This window comes from Eschrichtius robustus, chromosome 10, assembly GCF_028021215.1.
Source record: "Eschrichtius robustus isolate mEscRob2 chromosome 10, mEscRob2.pri, whole genome shotgun sequence".
NCBI classification, from domain to species: domain Eukaryota; kingdom Metazoa; phylum Chordata; class Mammalia; order Artiodactyla; family Eschrichtiidae; genus Eschrichtius; species Eschrichtius robustus.
The window spans coordinates 44096493-44117093 of record NC_090833.1 but is presented as its reverse complement, the minus strand read 5'-3'; the positions used below and the strand labels follow the sequence as shown (position 1 = coordinate 44117093).

The 20601-nt window shown below is 40.9% G+C and overlaps 1 protein-coding gene across 2 annotated transcripts in view; it reads left to right on the top strand.

Moving 5' to 3' along the window:
• PCSK5 (proprotein convertase subtilisin/kexin type 5) overlaps nucleotides 1-20601 on the top strand; it is a 451875-nt gene that overhangs the window by 265529 nt on the left and 165745 nt on the right. For both annotated transcript variants that reach the window (XM_068551986.1, XM_068551985.1), the window contains exons 11-13: nucleotides 235-352; nucleotides 2225-2413; nucleotides 15421-15557. In XM_068551986.1, coding sequence (XP_068408087.1) covers nucleotides 235-352; nucleotides 2225-2413; nucleotides 15421-15557 — 444 coding nt within the window. The remainder of the gene's footprint in view (nucleotides 1-234; nucleotides 353-2224; nucleotides 2414-15420; nucleotides 15558-20601) is intronic.

Here is a 20601-nt window from a genome sequence, read left to right as displayed (position 1 = left end):
AAATGGTAGTCATGTTACTAGTTATAGAACATATTCAATGAATAATATGCATTCATCTTATTTTCTTATGATTGTTTACTTGTTTTATTTGTTTTTTTAATCATTGCTAGAAAGAAAGCTTGGCTCCCGTAGGGTTGTGTCTGGGTTTTCTACTGTGTGAAAGTATAACTCAACATATATGGCATAGGTTGCTGCTAACTACGGTAAAGCTGACCAACTTCTTGCCTTCTGTAGTGAGCCATCTCTATGGATTTGGACTGATGGATGCGGAAGCCATGGTGATGGAGGCGGAAAAGTGGACCACAGTTCCCCAGCAGCACGTGTGTGTGGAGAGCACAGACCGACAAATCAAGTAATGTTTGCTGCAAGCAGACAGCATGACAGTGCCCTAAAAGAGATTAGGCCAGTGCAGATATCTTGAGACAGCCCTGTGTTGCACATGGAAACTGGAAATTTGTGTAGTATTTTTCTAATGTAATTATAAAATTCTAATAGAATGTCTAAGACCCTAAGCCATTAAACACACACTAGTATAACTCAAGGATCCTTAAAAGAAAAACGTATCTTACAAGGGGGTGGGGGAACCCTTACAGATGGGCATTCTTCAAGTGTCTACTCTGTCAATATTTCTATTTGATGGTAGAAGTATTCCCCATAAGTTGGTATACTCCCAAAACTAAACCTTATGTTCTGGAAACTTAACTACATACCATGTAGTTCTCTGAAGAGTGATGCAGGATGCACAGTAAAAGAGATTGCAGTTTACTCAGATTCCAGGGCTTAGTCCCCTGTTTCAGCCTCACAAAATTGGAGGCTGTGCTGATTGGATTCATCAAGTGATAGTGAAGTCTCTCCTAGGTGCTGAATCCAAAGAATAGGATTTATTTTAGTGATTTTATTAGTAATTTACTTTCAGCTTTCTTTTTAGAGAGTTAGCTCGGAAAAATACATAAGAACTTTGGTTTGTAATAAAACTAGAGCCATTATAATTCTTGAGGAAATTGTTAGGAAGCAGAAATACGTGGACTAAGTTTTTTTTTCCCATTCTACCTATTTTTGGCAAAGAATAAGAGAAAAAAAAAATAAAGAAGTAAAAAGTTAACCAGTATTTATTGAGCTCTTACTATAGGTCAAGCCAAGTGCTAGAAACAATGTGTGTTTTCTTCTTAAAACTTTATAACAACTTGGGTATTATTCCCTTTTGACAAAGGAGGAAATGGGATCAAATGGAATAATTGTTTATTCATTCACGAATTCATTTACCAATTCAGCAACAATTTTTCTTGCTGTCAAGCACTTACTGGCTATCAAGCACTGGGCTAGATAATTAGGGATAGAAACAGGAATAAGAAATGCTTCCTGCCCTTGTGGAGCTTACAGTCTAGCGGGGGAGTCAAACCAAAATAATATAATAAGTAGATCATTACAAATGACAGTAAGTGAATGCTGGAAATAAAAAGGGTAGAAAATAAAAGGTGGGGAACGTGTTTTTCCTATGGCTCAGTGACCATCTTAGAGAGTGAAATTTAAGCTTTGACTATGAAAGAAGAGTCAGCCATAGGAACAGCAGCAAAAAAGCACTAGAGGCAGAGTAGTGTATGCAAAGTGGCTGAGGTAAACTTGAATTATCCCAGAACTTGAACCAATGCTAGTGTGGCTGGAACCCAGTGTTCAAGGGGCACAGTGGCACAGGAGGAAGCTAGTGAAGAAGACAGGAGCCTGTAGGCAAGTGGAAGAGTGTGCGCTTGGCTTATAGAGAAAGGAAACGGTAGACCAGGGATTTGAATCAAGGTCATAGTCATCCCCAAGCCTCCACTGTACCACAGTACCCTATACTGGTGGGTCACAAAGTGGATTCCGCAGATCAGCAACATCCCTATCGCCCGGGAACTTGTTGGAAAGGCACATTCTTGTGACCCACCCCAGCCTTACTGAATCAGACACTCCAGCACCAGGGGCCAGCTATCTATCTGAACAAGATTGATATCCACTACCTGCATGAAGATAAAAGAACCTTCATTCCTCCTTTCCTCTCACTTGCACCTTTCCCACCCTAACCAGGGTTACTCCCTTAAACGACCTAATCATTTGGGTAATGACACTGTGTCCCTTAGTCTCCAGCGACCACGGCTTGCATTGCATCATGCGGTCCTGCCAGGCCTGCAGGCTCACGCAGCCGAGCTCTGCCTCGTGCTCTGCTCAAACCCCCTTCTCTCTGTTGCAGGACAGTTCGGCCCAACAGCGCGGTGCGCTCCGTCTACAAAGCGTCGGGCTGCTCCGACAATCCCAACCACCACGTCGGCTACCTGGAGCACGTAGTTGTGCGCATCACCATCACCCACCCCAGGAGGGGAGACCTGGCCATCTACCTGACCTCGCCCTCAGGAACCAGGTCCCAGCTTTTGGCCAACAGGTACAGTCATGGCCCCTGACCGCCAGTGTGCAGGGGTCACAATGACACCCAGCGACTCTTTCGGCTCGAAAAAGTCCACTGTGCTTTATTTTTTACTTTTTCAGAAGTCGAGGATTGTGCATGTACATACATTGTAGGATCATGATTTTCTATACAATTTTTAAAGGTTACTTTCCGTTTACAGTTATTACAAAATATTGGCTGTAGTCCCTGTGTTGTACGGATAATCCGTGAGCCTATCATATACCCAATAATTTGTACCTCCCACTCCCCAACCCATACATTACCTCTCCCCACCCCGTCCACTAGTTTGTTCTCTAAATCTGTGAGTCTGCTTCTTTTTTTGTTATATTCACTAGTTTATTGTAGTTTCAGATTCCACATGTAAGTTATATCATACAGTATTTGTCTTTCTCTGACTTACTTCACTTAGTGTAATGCACTCCAAGTTCAACCATGTTGCTGCAAATGGCAAAAATTTCATTCTTTTTTATGGCTGAGTAGTAGTCCATTGTGTGTGTGTGTGTGTGTGTGTGTGTTTGTGTGTATACCACAGCTTCTTTATCCATTCATCTGTTGATGGACACTTAAGTTGCTTCCATATCTTGGCTATTGTGAATAGTGCTGCTATGAACATTGGGGTGCATATATCTTTTCAAATAACAACCTGATTAAAAGATAGGCAGAAGAACTGAACAGACATTTTTCAGGCAGAAGAACTGAATAGACATTTTTCCAAAGAGGAAATGCAGATGGCCAACAGGTACATGAAAAGATGCTCAACACTGCTAATCATCAGAGGAAATGCAAATCAAAAACACAATGAGATATCTCCTCACACCTGTCAAAATGGCCACCATCAAAAAGAACACAAGTAACAAATGTTGGTGAGGGTGTGGAGAAAAGGGAATCCTTGTACACTGTTGGTGGGAATGTCAATTGGTGCAGCCACTGTGGAAAACAGTATGGAGGTTTCTCAAAAAAACTAAAAACAGAACTACCGTATGACCCAGCAATTCCACTCCTGGGTATAAATCAAAAAAACCCCAAAAACATTAATTCAAAAATATACAGCTGTTCTTTAATTTCTTACTAACCTAAAAACTGGGCGGGGCCGGGGGGAACGCCACTTACACATCATGATGGGATGGTCATATCTCTCACTGCCCACACATAAACAGAGAGTGCAAAGCTGCCTAGAATCTGTAGGCACGGAACAGTATAACATTTAAGAGTTGGGTAATATTAAAAGGATGCTGCAGAAAAATTGAGGGCCACCTGTTGTTCTTTATCCTATAAAAGAAGTGCAGAACACTAATTCCTTAGGCCTCTGAGATGCCCTCCCCTGCCCTTAAGTGTCTGCTGGAATTTGTTACAGATTAACTGAATGCTCTTGCCCGAGCACTTTCCAAAGTTAAAGGAAATTCTATTTGTTTTAAAACAGGTTTTGGCAGATTTTTTTCTACAAAGATTCAGTTAGTAAATGTTTTGAGCTTGGCAGGCCATGTGTTTATTGCCACTACTCAACTCTGCCGTTAGAGTGCAAAAGCCACTGTAAACAATATAAATGAATGTGTATGGCTGTGTTCCAATAACAACTTTATTTACACAAACAGGCCAGGGGCTGGATTTGGTTTGAGGACTGACCGTAGTTTGCTAACCACTGTTTTAAAGTTTGGCCCTTTAGTTTTTATTGGCCAAGAGGGCACTTACTTTCTCTTAGTAGCCTCTTCCTTTCTCCATACTTCCTCCAAACATTTCTCCAGCAGGTAATTGTATTGCCAGGACCCTGCTGAAAGGCCAGAATGTTCTAGCACAAGTTTTCTTTTGCTCCACTGGCTTTTCAAGTGGTTGAGAGCGTGGGTGGGGGATACTTGTCAACAAGTGGGACCAGATGGGGAAATGTCAGATTGCCTTATACACCCCATTCCCATTATGGTTCTAAAATACAAGCCACAGCCAAAAGCCTATAAGTTTCTTTAATTTGATGTTTCTCTCCAAGAGGAACATTTAATAGGGGCAAAAACCTTATTGTCAAAGGCCTATGCAGTCCAAATGAAAGCCAACCTCTTATGTTGACACAGCCGCCTGTACACATGCCAGGTGTCCACAGCAGTGGTGATCTCTGTTAGGACAATGACAATATGCCAGATGAGTTGAGAGGCCAAGACCAATGCAAGCCTGCAGAGCTGAAAGTGAGACTCAGGAATTGCCAGTTGCTTTTCAAAATCTCCAACTTCATCTGCTGTAGGACAGTGAGAAAAACAGAGAGCAGTAGCACTTCTTGGTGATAGTGACTAGGAGTACAGATTGCAGAGTCTTTCACTGCATTTTATTTCTGTGCTCAGAAGTCTTCTTGTGTTCGTCTTTAAAACTTAATGTCTTCCCTTAGGGCATGGGGAAACCTGGGCTTCGTACTCTATGAAGTGCAGTTTGCCAGGTTAAGGGTAGGCAGGTGCAAGGAACTAAAGGATGCTTTGGTATCTCAGTCGCTGGGCACGCCCTCCTCCCTCCACAGACAGGGGTCTCAGCTGCCGCCAGGTCATTGCTGCTACCTGCCTGAGGCGTCTCTCCGGCGAGCAAGGCCTGCAGATGCCCAATTCTATGATTAATGGAGGTCACACCAGCTGTTGTTACCAAAACCAGGGAAGACCTTTTTCTTGATGTTTTTCTTTTTTTCTTTACTGCTGTGCATTTGCATTGAACTTGGAGTATCCAGGTGATCCCTGGTGAAGTGCAAAGGTTGGCTTCACACATGTGCAGCTCTTCTCCCTGGAGCCCCCTCCGTTGTAGAAAAACAGTCCCTCCACAGTTGCTGTTTGCTTGGAAAACTCAGTCCCTTCAGCCTTTCTGGGCTCTTCCTGCATATTTCAGTATTTCTTGTTGGCTTCCCTGGAAATGACTTCAGTGGGGAAACTTGTGAGCAGGGGAGCTGTGGGTTGCATCACAGGCATTTGGTGGATTACAGCGTCGCTGGCTTCAGTCTTGCATGCATTCTTCAACAGCAGACATCCGCTTTGCTCTTTGCAAAGTGCTGAACCCCAAAGTGCTGCATGACTTGTGTCAGAGAAAAGAAACAGGCATTTCAGATGCTCGGTGACCGATCTTGGCGATTTACTTTAGCCTCTCCCATCATTACCTCCTGGGAATAAGATCTGCACTCAGAGTGCATCTTCTTGGTCTGGAGCATTTCTTAAAGTGCTGTTCTTTTGTCTGTCTTCCATCTCAGTGCTGAAAATAAGTAGCCACCCCAGAAAAGGTAGACAAATTTGAGTGGAGGGAGGGGACTGGAGGCACCGAGAGATGTAAACGGATGTTATGAATTCATTTGTCCATAGCTCCCCAAAAACACTGCTTTCAGCATCTGACCCTTTAACTGTAAAACAGCTACACCTGGTCCCAAAACCACGTCTGCCCACCTTCCAGGGCCTGGCTCCCCTGTCCTTGTTGTACTTGACGCTAGTATCATCCCTCCTACTGAGGCAGCTAAGGGAAGACCGTTTCCTTTGGCATTTTTTCCTTCTGGCATATTCCAAAGCTTTAATTTTATGAGAGGAAATCTCTACTCAGAGCTTCCCAGTCTCTGACCTCATGGCAAGGAATCCTCGTGTCCTCTCACCTTGGCCCTGTTTCAAAGCACATTCCTAGGATTGGGAACTGAAGGCAAGAAGCATCGACAAGGGGGCGGGCAGGCTGTGAAGGGAGGGTCTGCTTTGCTCCTGGTGGCCTTCATGTTGGCCTGCAGGGCAGTAATACCTTTCCTCAAGGAAAAGGTGATGAGGTCAGGGTTTAGAAGGGATTTGTATGTCAGAGATTTTTTTTTGATTTATTTTTTTATTGAAGTATAGTTGATTCACAGTGTTGTGTTAATTTCTGCTGTACAGCAAAGTGATTCATTTATACATATACATATATTCTTTTTCATACTCTTTTCCATTATGTTTTATCACAGGATAGTGAATGTAGTTCCCTGTGCTATTACAGTAGGAACTCATTATCAGTTCTATATGTAATAGTTTGCATCTGCTAACCCCAAACTCCCACCCCCCTCCCCCCTTGGCAACCACAAGTCTGCTCTCTATGTCTGTGAGTCTGTTTCTGTTTCATAGGTAGGTTCATTTGTGTCATATTTTAGATTCCACGTGTAAGTGATATCATATGGTATTTGTCTTTCTCTTTCTGACTTACTTCACTTAGTATGATACTCTCTAGTTGCATCCATGTTGCTGCAAATGGCACAATTTTGTTCTTTTTTATGGCTGAGTAGTATTCCCTTGTATACATGTACCACATCTTCTTGATCCATTCATCTGTGGGTGGACATTTAGGTTGTTTCCTTGACTTGGCTATTGTGAGTAGTGCTGCTATGAACATAGGGGTGCATGTATCTTTTCGAATTATAGTATTGTCCAGATATATGCCCAGGAGTGGGATTGCTAGATCATATGGTAGCTCTATTTTTAGTTTTTTGAGGAACCTCCCTACTGTTTTCCATAGTGGCTGCACCAATTTACATTCCCACCAACAGTGTAGCAGGGTTCCCTTTTCTCCACACCCTTTCCAGCATTTGTTACTTGTAGACTTTTTAATTACGGCCATTCTGAGTGGTGTGAGGTGGTACCTCCTTGTAGTTTTGATTTGCATTTCTCTAATAATTTGCTATGTTGAGCATCTTTGCATGTGCCTATTGGCCATCTGTATGTCTTCTTTGGAGAAATGTGTATTTAAGGTCTTCTGCCCATTTTTCGATTGGGTTATTTATTTTTTGTTGTTGAGTTGTATGAGCTGTTTGTATATTTTGGAAATTAAGCCCTTGTCGGTCATATCATTTGCAAATATTTTCTCCCATTCCATATGTTGTCTTTTCATTTTGTTCATGGTTTCCGTTACTATGCAAAAGCTTGTAAGTTTGATTAGGTCCCATTTGTTTTTTTTTTAATTTTATTTCTGTTGCCTTGGGAGACTGACCTAAGAAAACACTGGTATTGTGATTTATGTCAGAGAATGTTTTGCCTATCTCTTCTAGGAGTTTTATGGTGTCATGCCTTATGTTTAAGTCTTTAAGCCATTTTGAGTTTATTTTTGTGTATGGTGTGAGGGTGTGTTGTAACTTCATTGATTTACATGCAGCTGTCCGACTTTCCCAACACCACTTACTGAAGAGATTCTTTTTCCCATCATATATTCTTGCCTCTTTTGTCGAAGATTAATTGACTGTAGGTGTGTGGGTTTATTTCTGGGCTCTCTGTTCTGTTCCATTGATCTATATGTCTGTTTTTGTGCCTGTACCACACTGTGTTGATTACTGTAGCTTTGTAGTATTGTCTGAAGTCTGGGAAGGTTATGCATCCAGCTTTGTTCTTTTTCCTCAGGATTGCTTTGGCAATTCTGGGTCTTTTATGGTTCCATATAAATTTTAGGATTATTCTAGTTCTGTGAAAAACGTCATGGGTAATTTGACACTGTATTAAATCAGTGATGTATTTAATACGGGTGTATTAAATCTGTAGATTGCTTTGGATAGCATGGCCATTTTAACGATATTAATTCTTCCAATCCAAAAGCATGGGATATCTTTACATTTCTTTGAATCTTTAATTTCCTTTATTAATGTTTTATAGTTCTCAGCATATACGTCTTTCACCTCCTTGGTCAACTTTATTCCTAAGTATTTTATTTGTGTGTCAGAGATTATTAATGAGGGCAATAAATAGTTCCCTTGTTGGACACTTATCTTTCTTTCAAAGAAGTCAAGATTTCTGAGGAGGACCACATAAAGCAAAGGACACTGTGCAGTTAAAAGATAGGAATTCTGGGCTTCCCTGGTGGCGCAGTGGTTGAGAATCTGCCTGCCAATGCAGGGGACACGGGTTCAAGCCCTGGTCTGGGAAGATCCCACATGCCGCGGAGCAACTGGGCCCATGAGCCACAATTACTGAGCCTGCGCGTCTGGAGCCTGTGCTCCGCAACAAGAGAGGCCGCGATAGTGAGAGGCCCGCGCACTGCGATGAAGAGTGGCCCCCGCATGCCGCAACTAGAGAAAGCCCTCGCACAGAAACGAAGACCCAACACAGCCATAAATAAATAAATTAAAAAAAAAAAAAAGATAGGAATTCTGAAAGGTTTAAAACACACAGTTTTCCTAGTGGGGTCATTTGAGATGAAGAGGTAGAGCTGTGGTGGCAAAGAGTCGTCCCCATTTGATCTCTCCTGTTTCTCCATGAGGCAGAACTCTTCACAGTGGCCTGTGCACTGGCTGCTGTGAGAAGGAAGGATGCTGAGATTCAGCTCAGACTCAGAATCCGAGGCTCACTCAGCATCATCTCCCCTTAATGATGCAAAAACTAGAGACACAGACAAGGAGAATAAACTAGGAAGGAAACTGAGAGGACAGCAACTCCCCTCCGTTATTATCTTCATTTCAGTATTGACAAAATCTGTGTCCCGGTCTTGGGACCAGAAAATGCTATCCATAACAGTAAATTCCCAAAAGAAATAAAGGGGTCATGGTCAGCTTTCCAGAAGTCCTCATTTTCTTAGACATTTCAGTAAGGAGTGTCTTCAACATTGCTTACGCCCTCACCATGACAATTCCTAGGGAACTGCTTTTCAGCGAGGTCGTTGAAGACGTTGTCAGTGTGGGCCGTCTGGAGCCCCTCAGTGCTTCCCTGTCTTGGCTGCCGGGCACTGGCTGGAACTCCTGTGGAGAACAGCTGTTCCAGGAAGCACGGTTTACCCGAGCATCTGCAGGTGCTGAGCCCTGGAAGGCACTCAGCAGCGTTCACAGCTAGTCCAGCTCGAGCTGCATGCCCCATTAGCCCAGCAGGCAACCCCCCCCCCCCCCCCCCCCGCCCCCGTGGCAGACCAGGTTGATGGTTTAGTGGGTGGGAGCCCCGAGTAAACAGAGGCATCCTGGAATGCACAGTTAGTGCCTTCTCTTCCCTTTGTTTTCTCCTGTCTTTCCACCCTTCCGCTCCTCCTTCTGGCCTGTCCACCCTTCCTGACAAAAAACCAAACTGAATAATCGGCACAAATGCTTTCCTTCTAGGGAGACTGTGGGGATCTGGCGTGGGTAGGGGGAATCAGGTGGGCTTGGGTCCCTTTAAAACAGATACAAGAGCAACTCGAGATGTAAGCCTTTATATGACCACGTGTTCAAATTCTGCCTGCCTACATATTTTCCAACCAAAAAGCTTATCCCATCAGATTCTTCCTTCAACTGCATTTGTTAGAATTATGAAAACCCAGCTTTTTTTTTTTCTTCCCCTAAATACACCCCCTTTCCCCAACTCATTGAGTTTTAGATTTAGTTTAGCTGTATTGGCTCTCTGTTCCAAATTTTGGCAGCTGACTGAAAGCTGAAACTTTGCCTCCCTTTCTAAATTTGATTACAGATGAGCATCTCTGCTTCTAATTACGGTCTTAAGTAGAAAGAAGGTACACTTTCTCGTCTGCACAACCTATAGGGTTCTATAATTAACTGTGTTTAACTGGTGTTTCTATTTGAATATTTTTGTCCCTGCCCAAATGTTCAATGACAGACTACTGACATTTTGTGAAGTGTCCTGCTGTATAAATGTATGTGTGACTTGCAGAATTACACTTTTGCTGTGGAAGTTTTACATTCCAGTAAGGCCTCACCGTAAGAATAACCCTCTTCCTTTATTCAAAAGAAGGTACAGCCTTTGGAGCTTAGAGCTGGGATTGTCTTGATTTCACCCATTTTTTTTTTTTTTTTAAACAAAGCAATCCCTCCAGAACATTCTTTTTTTTTAATTAATTAATTTATTTATTTTTGGCTGTTTTGGGTCTTCGTTTCTGTGCGAGGGCTTTCTCCAGTTGCGGCAAGCGGGGGCCACTCTTCATCGCGGTGCGCGGGCCTCTCACTATCGCGGCCTCTCTTGTTGCGGAGCACAGGCTCCAGATGCGCAGGCTCAGTAATTGTGGCTCACGGGCCCAGTTGCTCCGCGGCATGTGGGATCCTCCCAGACCAGGGCTCGAACCCGTGTCCCCTGCATTGGCAGGCAGATTCTCAACCACTGCGCCACCAGGGAAGCCCGATTTCACCCATTTTTACGTTCGACTTTGGAAAAGTGATTCTTTCATCTAGAAAACAGATGTAATAGTATCTGCCTCACAGGGCTGTTACAAGTAGTGAATAACATAACATAACAGCAAGCTCCTAGTAAGCACTTATAAGTGCTAACCCTTCTTTATGCAGTGCTTTTCAAAGCACCTGGTGAATGACTGTCACACACAGATGGCCAGGTCTCTCCCAGAGAGGCTGATTCTAAAGGTCTGGGTGAGGCCCATGAATTTGCATTTCTAATAAGCTCCCAGGTGATGCCGAAGCTGCCCTCCACAGACCAGACTTTTAAATAGCATCGATTTAAAAGATCACCCAGCTTTTTCAAACACATTCTTCTTATTTTCATGTCATCAAAAAACTTGCCAGCAGTATGCTGCTGGGTGCTGTGAAAGTCATTTACAAGGTCATTTACATTTTATAATGTAAAACAGATATTTAGATAAAAGCCATCTACTATTAAAGAATATATCTTCAAGACGATTAAGTACTTAACATCATGTACCCACAAGAAGGAATGCATTTCGGGGTTGGTAAGTTAGTAATAATGTGCACGTTGAAAGTTTTTTTAGAAAACTCACCTTTTTAGGTATTCCAAACCTCTAGAACCAGTACCTTTCTCTCAACCTTTCTTAAAGAAGCAATTTAGATTAGAAGAGAGAGAAAAACTTAATAGTGTGTTTTAAATACCGTTTCAGAAGCAAATTATTTAAAACTTAACAAAAGCCAAACATCTAAAGAAAATCAGAAGCTCAGTTACAACTGAGCCAACTGAGTGCTTTAAGCATTCTATCAGCTTTATGTTAAATTGTGATGAAGCACTAAAAATATTAAAAATCAAAAAAGAGAACAAAAAGAAAAAAGAAAACTTCCAAAATATTGGTTTAATGTCTAATTCTGTAGTGAACACATATACTGTCTGGGTAGTCGTAGATGATTCTGAAATTAAGATCCATTTACAATTTGAGAAATAATTATATGATAACACATAGCTGTCAGTACTTACAAAACGTCTTGTTATTTAGTTGCCGTAACATCAGAGAAGCATGTTGTAGCCTTGACACATTGTCTAGACTCTTTAAGTGAAAGGGGGAAAGAAAGCTTACAGTAATTATATGAGTTATTTCCTGAGTTAATTCCTCAAAAGGACGTACTACATTTAATGGCAGTCCTTCCTACCAGGCTTCATCCAAAGTAATTTATTTGAAAACCGCTCACAGGGATAGGGCTGTGGGCACCGTTTTAATAACTGGATACATGATTTGTGCCACTGCATGCATATATCATTTCATTGAGCACATGATTATGAAGTCAAGTTGACAGAACAGGGTTTCACTGCAATAGGAGATGTGGACACGGGCATGGAGTTAATCTACTCCAGCTTTCAGCACACTGGCCCTGCTTTATTGACATTTGATCCACACTAATAATGTTGGCATGTGTCTCTTTTCTTCACTGTTGGCACAGCACAGACGTTCAGACCGGGCACTGGACTTTTTAGTTGATAAACAAAGACCACACAATTAGAATCTCTTTAGCGGTGTCCAGTGGTTTGACACTTGGTTTGAGCAAGTATGTTCTTCGCAACACAAATCTCGTCTACTAACCTACGTTACCTTTTGTTATATGCAGATGATGCAGGGTTTTTAAATAGCACAATACGAAAAATAGCGAATAGTTTTAAGTACTGAATCAGAGTAAAAATAAAAGGGTGGGTATTAGAAAAGTCAATGCCCAGCTAGTTGAAACAACAATAACAATCAGTGTCTATTTCTCTCCCCGTCAACTCTTTTAGCAAAATGCAGTGATCGTGTTTGGCTGCATTTTAATTCCCCTCCTCAACTTTTATGTCCACATGAAACTAATGAGCATTCCAGCTCTGCATAAAGTGAAGAGACGGGGCTGGGGGAACCACTCAGCCAGACAGACAAAGCCTGTTTACATTCGGGCTTTGAAACACTTATTTGAATGGTGATTATGGATAGTTCTTCTGGGTACCTAGTTTATATTTAATTTTCATTCCAAATGTGATTTTAAAATGATTGATAGCAATGGAATGATTTTCAAAGGTGGAGAGGAAAGGGTGTAAGGGAAGAAACATAGGGTCTGCTAATCCAGCACTCAAATAACTGACCCATGAGTAATTAAAAGTTGGCTGAGGTTGTGGAAACAAGACCGCCCCTCATGTGATGGCAGCCTCAAGTCTCCTTTGTAGATTTTGGACATGAGGCCGTGAGCCAAATGTTCTGTCTAAACTGTTTGGGAATTGCTTTTAAGTTCGACACTCTTGGAAAGGTATTACGTGACAAGTTGTTGCTTCGGTGCCCTCAAATGGCACAATAGCCTCAACGAATTAGAACTGAAATTAGAACTGCTGGGCTAAGAAGTGGTTCTAGACCAATTTTCTGCCTCCATCCATTTCTATGTCACAATATTCGCTTCAGTAACATCTCTCTGGCAGGAAGTGCCATTTGAAAAGGTTCCTCCTTCCCTACCTCTGTGTCTCGTTTTCACCCAACACACACTTTCTGGGTTTTACATGAAGGACCCAGTAGGTAAGTCAATTGTGTTTATAATGACCCAACAATTTCTTCCTGGCCAAGTCCAGTTTCAAGCCACAAACTTGTGAAACAAGCCCTACTGTGGTAGTGCGTGGATTGTAAGACCTCCTGGATGATTGTACCATCCATAATCTATCGAAGATCATTTTCAGTGGGAAGACATTCATGTACGGAGCCACTGTTTCCATCCCCGTTATCACGAGGGAAAGCTGCCAGATCCAATATGGTCCTCGTTGAAATGCCGCACCCTTCGGTTCAGAAGTAACCTGTTACAGGTAGTATACAGATATTCTAAAAAAAGAAAAAGCCCTTCCCGTCCATATAAGGTTTGAAAATCACTGCCTTCCATTAACCCCATTATGGAGATTAACAAACATATTTGAATATTCCAAAGATCTGCAGTGTTCTCCAGTAAAGAGGTCTGTTCAACTTTAACTCAGCCTTTTCTCACTTTTCTGACCATGGGACACTTTGAGAATGTTGCTAAATACTTTTTATTTTTCTTCTTTCAAGAGCTCAGGAGCATGCAACAGGTGATTTTCCTGTTTATTGCTTTTCTCCGGGGAAAGCTGCCGAGTGTCAGCCATTTACCCAACACAGTCCCTAGTTACGCACCTAACCCTCCAGCTTTAGAATCCAGCCGGCATTTTAGAGGGAGCCTCAAACACATTGACAGAACACTTTAAAAAATCAGAATTGTAATATATTAAGTTATAATGAGATTAAACTGGTTATTTTTGTTTTTAGAAGGGTGCATTTTCTCCTAATGGGAAGATCCACATGGAAGTTCAAATGATAACCACCAGTTTCCTTGGTGAACATGAAAGTAAAGCAAGGAGAGGTGACTGTATGTCTTAAATAGCTATCAACATCCACTTGTCATGACCTTTGTATTTGTCTGCACTGAAGGACAGATATGTCCCAGTAACTGGACATGGTTGCTCCTAAGACAATGCTAGAGATGCTTTTCCCTCTCTGTTTGCCCCAACAAAAATAATAGATGTATATAATTTTTTTTAAAGTACTTAAAAATTTTTTTTTCTCTTGCCCCATCTTTCATTTTCTACTTTCTGGGTCCCATCTCTATAGAAATCTTTTGGATATTTCTTCAGATAGTCAAATCTACATCACATGCCTATGTAAATAATATGCCTGTTTCTTCATATGCTAGCCTTATACATATCTATTTTATACATATCTATTATACATATCTATTGACATCTCTTGATTCTTGATGAGGATTCTTTTTATTTTCCTTTATATTTTGTATCCCTCAGGATTACTTCACAGAAAACAGAAGTAATTCCAGTGATTTCAAGCAGGAAGAGATTTCATATAGGGAATTAGGAACTTAGAAAATTATTAGAAGGGCTGGAAGGGCAGAATTTAGGCTGCAGTTCCAGGCATGACTCCCTGAACTGGATAAGATTAATGGGCATGGTTTTTCATTGAGGAGTAATTTACATACAATTCACTTTTTAATGTGAATAATAAGTTTTGACAAATATATATAGTTGCATAACCATCCATTATTTTCAAGGTATAAAACAGTTCCTTCATTCCCAAAACTTCCACCATGCCCCTGCCTCCTACCTCCTAGCCCCTGGCAGCCACTAATCTGTTTCTGTTTAAGTAGTATTTTCTAGAATGTCATATAAATTGAATCAGATAGTGCATGATCTTTTGTGTCTGACTTTTTCCACTTAGCTTAATACCTTCGAAATTCATTCATGCTGTTGCAGTTATTAGCAGTTCAACAGTTTCTATTACTAGATAGTATTTCGTTCTGTGAATATACCATAATTTGTTTACCCATTCACCAGTTGATGGACATCTGAATTGCTAACAGTTTTTGATGATTATGAATAAAGCTGCTGTGAGCCTTCATGTGGAGTTCTTTGTGTGGACGTATGTCTTCACTTCTCTTGGGTAAATATCTGGCGGGGGGGAGGGGTATTGTTTAGTCATATGGTAAGAATTGTCAAACTATTGTTCAGAGCAGCTGCACCATTTTGCATTTCCATCAGCAGTGTAAGAGAGCTTCAGTTGCTCCACATCTTCAACTCTTGGTACTACCAGGCTTGTGAGTAGAGTCTTAGCCTAGGTTCCCTGATACCCACATCATTATCCCTCCCAGATTTGTTACTGTACAGCCAGCCCCATGCCTGTTTCCCTCTGGTAGAACGATGATATACGTATATTTGGATCTACTAATCGGTGATGCCCAGGATGAAGACAACCTCCAGTGTTTGAGCTGAACATGCTGATAGATACAGAGAGATCATCGATCATGGTCTTGACTTGACACTCACTAGATTTTAAATAACATACAAAAACAGTGTTTTATCGTTCTCTCTCAGGCTTTTTGATCATTCCATGGAAGGATTTAAAAATTGGGAGTTCATGACCATTCATTGCTGGGGAGAACGAGCTGCTGGTGACTGGATCCTGGAAGTTTATGATACCCCCTCTCAGCTGAGGAACTTCAAGACTCCAGGTGAGAACCCCCTTTCTATAATTTGATTTATTGTACAGAAAAATGATGGAGTATATTCTGGCCAGGGAATGTGTTTCACATTCATATATCAATTTTATCCTTTATCATATGATCCTGTGCTTTGAGTTGTCTTCCTGTACTCCAATTCTCAAGATCACCATTAGAAAAAGTAGTCATTTAAGGATACGAATTCAAGAATAAGTATTTAGATATAAGTACAAGATGAAACACGACAGCTATTGATTGATATTTGAGAATATATGGTCCATATCTCTAACCAGCTTCCCTTACTTTCTTTGTCAATAAACAAGCCAGCCTTGCCCACCTACAATGGGTTAAACTGCATGGTCATAAGAGGAGACAAGTTCCCTTGACTATCTTTTTTCTGAGTTTACTTTAAATTTAATTTTCAGTGCAGACAAGACATTGAGCCTGGCCTATGCCAGCTAAACTGGTTACCACTAAAGAGAATGCATGCATAGGAATTCTGCCTTTTGTGAGCCCAAGAGCTAAGTAAAGAGAAAACTTTCCTGATACGTAAAACATGGAAATGAATGATGTTAACAGAGTTCTTTTCAGGTGGTCTGACTCTGTTGCCGCACATGGTCTATTTCCCTCTTCTTGCTAACGTATGAACATTGTTTGTAACATAAAATAAGGAAAAGTACAAATGCAGCATGAGATGGGAGATTGAACAGTATTTTTGCAGCAGCCTGTGCTGCCTATGATGGAGCCCTAAGTAGTACTTGGCTCAGTAACAAGTGATCTGTTTGATAACTACCCCAGCCTCCCACCCAGCTGTGGACCCATCTTCCATCGTCTAATAAGTTTATGCTTCTCAATGCTCTGTCCACTCCATCTGCAGAAGAACCAGGCTGGAGGGCAGTTTTAGGACTGACGTCCAATTCTAAGTCCTCTCCTCGTCACAGAATAATTTAACCCAACATTCTGTAATTAATTGTAAGGGTATGATTCATTCAGATACTGTGGGTTGCATCGGGCAAAAGAAGCAAACAGCAGAACGCAGGCGTGAACCGTCCATTTGCCACTCTTTTGCCCACCAGTCAGGGAAAGTTACTCATTCTGAGAGATCCATTTTCTGCACACAGTTTAGCCATCTCTTTTCCCTTATTCCGTGATGTGGTTCATCTGTGTTGCCACAGCGGTCCCATACTCAGGGAAATCAAAACCAGCATGGTGGCAAGGTCACAATGAATCAGGATAAAAGTTTTGTGAAAGAGTATCTGGGTCCAGCTCATTTTCAGCATGCACCATGGATATAATGGTTGCCAAGGCTTTAGTCAGAAATCAGATATTTGTCAACAAGGCAGAGTTGATAGAAAACATTCAAATAAACTAGACCCTGGTTTCTAGACAACTTTCACTTGTTCCTAATCTAGTTAGTTCCCAGGACCTTCCTCTCTCCTTCCCTCTTCTTTTCAGGCCAGGCTTACTGCTCATGCTGTGGAGATGTGCTGTGTCATGGCGCTCAGGGGCAATGGCAGGCATGGTGACTGGAGTGGGCTGCCCTGACCAAAGGGCAGCTCCCAGGAGATCCATCAGCATGTGTCACTACAGGGCTCTTACATCTCAAGAGATCCCGGAGAAATAAACACTGTCCAAATGTGGCAGTTGTGTACCAACAGGGGTGCAGCCTAGGGTACAGACATAAGGGGTGCATTATCTATTGAGAATTTAAGGCAGTTATAAAAGTGACTCTTTATTATCACCATTCTAAAGAATGTCAGTGATAAAATGCTCCTCCCCACAAGCATAGACTGCCCCTAGGGGCATACTAATGGTAGACCTGGGGTTGGTGTGCAAGCATGAGAGGCTAACGTAGATCTCTCTGCCCTCAAGGAGTTCAGAGTCTATCCAGAGTTTACTGTGATTATCTGTGTTAAAAGCTCTCTGCAGTATTCCAGATCATGTAGAGTTGTTCATTTCATATCACTGGCTTCTCCTTATACTGTTTAAATGTGTGTGTTTAACCCCAGTCAGCTCCAGTCATCTTAGAGATGTTCTTTTGTGTCAGAAGAGAGAGACCCTAATGCTATACAGCCTGGGGTCAGGAGGCTTTAATAGAAACACATGGTCTCCGGGTATCCTTTCTTCAACCAATCTTTCAGTTCGGAATTAGTCACAACTTTGAAAAGGGACTTTTACTTTTCTCTGTGTGTTTGTGTGTTTCTATCATTGTTCCTATGGTGTACAGTCCTCTAATTAATGAGGGGTTTCTTTAGTAAGCTCCTTGAAATTCAGTTGGAGACACAGAATCTTCTAGCCCAATTAAATGGTAGAATCATGCCCAAGTATGGAGGTTCCTGGCTCTAAACTGAGTTTGTATTTGTATATTATTTCTTCCCATTTGCTTATTATTAAAACACATACTAACGATTTTTGGAGGGGTTTTTGGTGTTGTTTTTGTTTCATTGCATATTAAATCTATCTTGGGTTTTCTATCTTGGGCAGATTGCATTTAAGTGTTAGCAAGTAGAATGGATTTTTTCTCATTCTACATTTACACTGCTATTTTTCACAAGATGTTGCAGTATCTACTGCAAAGTCTGCTATAGAATTTAGCAAACGGAAAAGTGACAGGGGAGGGAAAAATTGACGGCCCAAATGTGGCAGCATTTGATGTGAATTGTGGCAGAGATCCTAAGGAAATAAAATTACATAATAAGTGAAAAATAAAGAGATAAACTGCCCAGCGGGCTTATGATGTACTTCAGAAATGGCACCAAGGGAAATAATCAGTTATGAGTCAGCACTCTTTAAACATTTACAAGGGTAAACTTTTAGATAAAATCATCTTAAGTTAAATGGACCAGGTTTTAGAGCAGCTGACATAGTGTCCTTGTATTAAGTGTTCCATTTGTGCACTTGAGAGATGCCATAAGGAAAATAGGTTCTCTTTTGCATTGCTACCTAAAGGCAGTCGGATTGGTCATTAATTTCAGGTAGTCATTCATTTCTTGACACTACTTAATGTCTACCACTTGAAATTCTGAGACTGAACAACACCCTAATTATGAATAGCATAGTCATTAACAAGTGAGTCCAAGGAAAACCTGGCAGAGGGCAAACCAAATATAAACCAGTGTGCTGGCCCAATGCAGATGTCAGAAAACAATGAATGTGGCCCAGAATATGTTCATTTTTAAACTTCAAGTTCCTAAACTCCTAGAAATGACAAGGAAGGCAGAATTAATTATATAATAGTTTAAGAATGCAAGATTTGGATACATAATTTTTTTTAATTGAAGGATAATTGAAATATCAGTTTCAGGTGTACAACTGTATGATTTGATATTTGTATGTATTGTGAAATGATCACCACAGTAAGTCTAGTTAACGTCCATCACCTCACAGTTACAAAATTTTTTTTCTTGTGATGAGAATTTTTAAGATACACTGTTTTAACAACTTTGAAATATACAGTACACTACTATTAACTATACTCACCATGCTGTACATTACATCCCCAGGACTTATATGTTTTTTAACTGGAACTTTGTATATTTTGACCCCCTTCACCTATTTCACCCACCCCTACCTACCCCCTGCCTTTGGCAACCACCAGTCTGTTCTATGTATCTATGATTTCTGTCTTTTACTTTTTGTATTTTATTTTTTTAAGACTTCACATGTACGTGAGATCATACAGTATTTGTCTTTTTCTGTCTGACTTACTTCACTTAGGAAGGTCCATCCATGTTTTCACACAAGGCAAGATTCCCCCTTTTTATGGCCCAGTAATATTGTGTGTGTGTGTGTGTGTGTGTGTGTATACACACATATATATACACATATATTTTCTTTACCCATTCATCCATCAGTAGACATTTGGGTTGCTTCCTTGTTTTGGCTATTGTAAATAATGCTGCAGTGAACATGTGGGTACATGTAACTTTAAGAGTTAGTGTTTTTCTTTTGTTTTTCAGATAGATACCCAGAAGTGGAATTGCTGGATCATATGGTAGTTCTATTTTTAATTTTTTCAGGAAACTCCATAATGTTTTCCAGAGAGGCTGTACCAATTTACATTCCCACCAACAGTGCACAAGGGTTCCCTTTTCTCCACATCCTCACCAATATTTGTCTTTTTGATAATAGCCATTCTAACAGGTGTAAAGTAATAGCTCATTGTGGTTTTGATTTGCATTTCCCTGATGATTAGTGATGTTGAGTGCCTTTTCATGTTGGCCATCTGTATGTATTCTTTTGAAAAATGTTTATTTAGATCCTCTGCCCATGTTTTAATCAGATTATTTTTCTGCTATTGAGTTGTATGAGATCTTTACATATTTTGGATATTAACCCCTTACCAGATATATGATTTGCAAATAGTTTCCATAGGTTACCTTTCCATTTAGTTGATGGTTTCCTTTGCTGTGCAGAAGCTCTATAGTTTGATGTAGTCCCACTTACTTATTTTTGCATTTGTTCCCTTTGCTTTTGTTGTCAAATACAAAAAATCATCCCCAAGATCAGTGTCAAGGAGTTTACCACCTAGGTTTTCTACTAGAAGTTTTATGGTTTCAGGTCTTACATTCAGATCTTTAAGCCATTATGAGTTAGTTTTTGTGCATGGTGTTAGATAGTGGTCCAGTTTTTCTAACACAATTTATTGAAGAGTGCCTTTTCCCCATTGTATATTCTCGGCCCCTTTGTCATAAATCAATTGACCCTATATGTGTGGGTTTATTTCTGGGTTTGCTATTCTGTTTCATTCATTTATGTGTCTGTTTTTAATGTCAGTACCATACTGTTTTGATTATTATAGCTTTGTAGTATAGTTCGAAATCACAGAGCGTGATACCTCCAGCTTTGTTCTTCTTCCTCAAGATTGCTTTGGCTATTTGGGGTGTTTTGTGGGTCCATAAAAATTTTAGGTTTGTTTGTTCTATTTCTGTGAAAAATGCCTTTGGAATTTTCCTAGGGATTACACTGAATCTGTAGATTGCTTTGGGTAGTATGGACATCTTCACAATATTCTTCTAATCTATGAGCATGAATATCTTTCCATTTATTTGTGTCT